Source organism: Belonocnema kinseyi, chromosome 6, assembly GCF_010883055.1.
Source record: "Belonocnema kinseyi isolate 2016_QV_RU_SX_M_011 chromosome 6, B_treatae_v1, whole genome shotgun sequence".
NCBI classification, from domain to species: Eukaryota; Metazoa; Arthropoda; class Insecta; order Hymenoptera; family Cynipidae; genus Belonocnema; species Belonocnema kinseyi.
Genome location: NC_046662.1, coordinates 82,715,385 through 82,718,370, shown reverse-complemented (window position 1 = coordinate 82,718,370; position 2,986 = coordinate 82,715,385). Strand labels below are relative to the sequence as shown.

The window sequence follows — 2,986 nt, the reverse complement described above, 5'->3', positions numbered from 1 at the left end:
TACACACAAACTTTTTTCGATATTTTTTGTTCTTGGTAGTTTGTAAAAAATAAAATAAAATAATTGATTTATTACTGAAATTTAAATGTTTATGATCCCAGTTAATTTAGTTTCTATTATTGCTTAATATGCATTGCCATACCACAATCTATTATTAGTTCCTCGCATTATGCGAATCTCACTTTTTAGAGCATTTAACATTTCCCATTACGATATCTTTTTGCAAATAAAGTTTCATAAGTCAATCTGTAAGCACACTCAGAAAATGATTTGGTTGAATCAAGAACATTTTTGTTAACTAAATCATGCAATATGGTTATTATATGGACAACAAAATATTTGGTTGACCCTGATAAATTTTTTAGTTTCGTTAACGAAATATTTTGGTAGATGGAGTATTAGGGTGTTCTGCCAAAAAAATGTTTTTGGGTCAATCAAAAATATCGTTGGATCAACCATTTGTTTGATTTAACCGAATTTGCACGTACATCCAAGAAAACAGTTTTTTGTATGCAATTCATTCAACGGTCAAGCGATACTTTGCTACGTTCCTAACTGAATTGTTACTTTAGTTTACTCTAGACCGTACGTTGATTCATGTTTTGGTCTGACTCTTGCAGTCACGTGTGCAAGCATTCACACGTGACTGGATGCTTGCACGCACATTTCTTAAAGACGTCCCACTTACGTTTCTTTTACTCTAATTTTTCATTCATCATTCCGATTACACTTCAGTATGGACAGAAAAAAATTAAGTTTCATTTTAAACAAAAAAACGGCGTCAAAATGTACTGAAGCAAAATTAAACCATAATTGGACCATATTGAGAGACACGAATATTGAAAACCACTAAATTTTTTCTCAATCTTTACATTGATCAAGATAGCGTACATAACTGAAGGTAAAATGGAGTCTGTAAGAAGATGACCTGACAAACTTTATTCCCTAGTTTTTGTTTGCCAATTGGAAAAATTTTTTTTTTAATTCATAGAGAATCTACAGAAAACAGTATACAATTTTTAATGAAATCTATATATTAATGGTGTTGAATCACATCAGTTGAAATTAATTATTTCTTATTATTTACCCTTCTTAATTCTGCCTTCGACATCCCGGACTGAGACTGGGGTTCAAATTCGTCGTCACTTCCAGACATCTTGTAGTTGAAATAATCCACCATTTAGGACAAATTTGCAATCACAATTTTTCTCCTTCAACTTAAAACACTTTTATAAACAGAAATTCACGTGCTTCATCGACAATATTGTTCGATGACTCACAAACAGTTTTTGTTTTTATTAATTGGTCTTTGTCAACAAAAAGTTCAACAAGATCAAAACACAAGCACAGTCTTTCCAATAAGGCACAATTTTCACAGTACTTTTGATGTAACACATTAACAACAAAAAATGTATTCTGTTGAAAATATAGTTTTGTTAAAATCCAGTGGTTTTGGGTGCTCTTTTGGCTGAGGGGTCTTTAGGATAGTAGCAAATAGTATCCCTCGGGTCCGAAGACACCGTGGACGGAGTTTGAAGGGTAACTGTTTGACGTTTTCGAATTCGGTGGCGGCATGCCGATGCACTCCTCAGTCTAGGTGGGGGGTATAGAAACAGGAGTGGGGGAGTCCTGAGCCAGACCTTCCAGAGAGGGGGTCCCTCTTTGGCCTCCTGAGACCAGACCTGTTGATGTGTGGGAATTCACGCCACTCGACGCGGGATACTTACTTACCCCGTATTGGCTTAGCCATCCCGAAATTTGACGTCTGGTGGGAAAAAGCATCCCAGTTGACGAATAGGTCCTTCGGAAGAGCTATTCAAGATGGAACTATGATTAGCAATTTTAATTTTAGGGTGAAAGGAGCTCTACCTAAACTTGGGTATTAATTATATTTTTGAAATTTTTATCTTCCTAGTTTCTTTTTAATAAATAACTACCATTTTCATAATTATTTTCGTTTTTGGATACAACTATTTTAGAGACAAAATCTTGAATAAAATTGCAGACTTTTTTTGTTTTATCAAGTTGCTGTGTGATTTGTCTATGAATTTTCTTTAGATTTAAATTAAAAATATAATAGCAATTCAGAAAAAATATGGGCCCCCTTTTATTCTGATATTGGCCCATAATTGACACCCTTAATTCTTTATTCAAGAACGACGAATATTTTTTGAAGCATAATTATTTTTTCGCCTGTTTTCAAGAAACCTTCCCTTTTTCTCGTTTCTTGTCGCTTAAATGTGAACTAAATTAATAGATTAAGCATAAATAAAATATTTTTAGTTCACAATTTATCTCTTTTGCTTAAATAATCTACAATTTGGACGAAAATTTAATTCTATTGTTAGGGATTTAACTATATTGTTAGAAATTCAATTATTTCGTAAAAAATGAAAATTTATCTATCTTTTGAAAAGATTCTTCTTTTTGTTTGAAAATTCATGTATTTTGCATAAAAGATCTCTTATGTTAGTAATGAAATTTTGTTGTTGAGGATTTAACTAGTTTGTTAAAAATTAATCTTTCGTTTGCAAATGAACTTTTTTGGTTGTAAACTCATTTTTGTAGGCTAATAATGTAACTATTTTGTAAAAAATGGTCTTTTTCGCTTAAATTTTTAACAGTTTGGCATAAAATTCAACACTTTGGTTAAAAACTATTCTGATTGATTGAAAAATTAATTTTTTGTTTAAGACTTTATCTGTTTAGGCTGAGAAAACAGTTTTTTTGAAAATTGTAGCTTTTTTGAAGATTTATTGTTTTATCTGAAACGTTAACTATTTGCTTAAATTAAAATATTTTCGATTAGAAAATAAAATCTTTTTTAGTTGAAAACTAAACATTACTTTTATTTAAAATATTTGATTCCCTGTTATTCTGCAAAATCACGCTATGTCCCCTATTTTAAGAGCAATTGGGATTGTGAAATGTGACTAAACTATAAGGAACTCATTGATCTTTCTTCCATTTCATGAATACCATGAAA

At 31.2% G+C, this 2,986-nt stretch overlaps 1 protein-coding gene across 1 annotated transcript in view; it reads right to left on the bottom strand.

Moving 5' to 3' along the window:
- LOC117174877 (transcription factor HES-1-B-like) overlaps positions 1–1,499 on the bottom strand; it is a 9,906-nt gene extending 8,407 nt beyond the window's left edge. The window contains exon 1 of the mRNA XM_033364284.1: positions 1,088–1,499. Coding sequence (XP_033220175.1) covers positions 1,088–1,180 — 93 coding nt within the window. The 5' untranslated portion in view covers positions 1,181–1,499. The remainder of the gene's footprint in view (positions 1–1,087) is intronic.
- Positions 1,500–2,986: the final 1,487 nt, after the last annotated feature.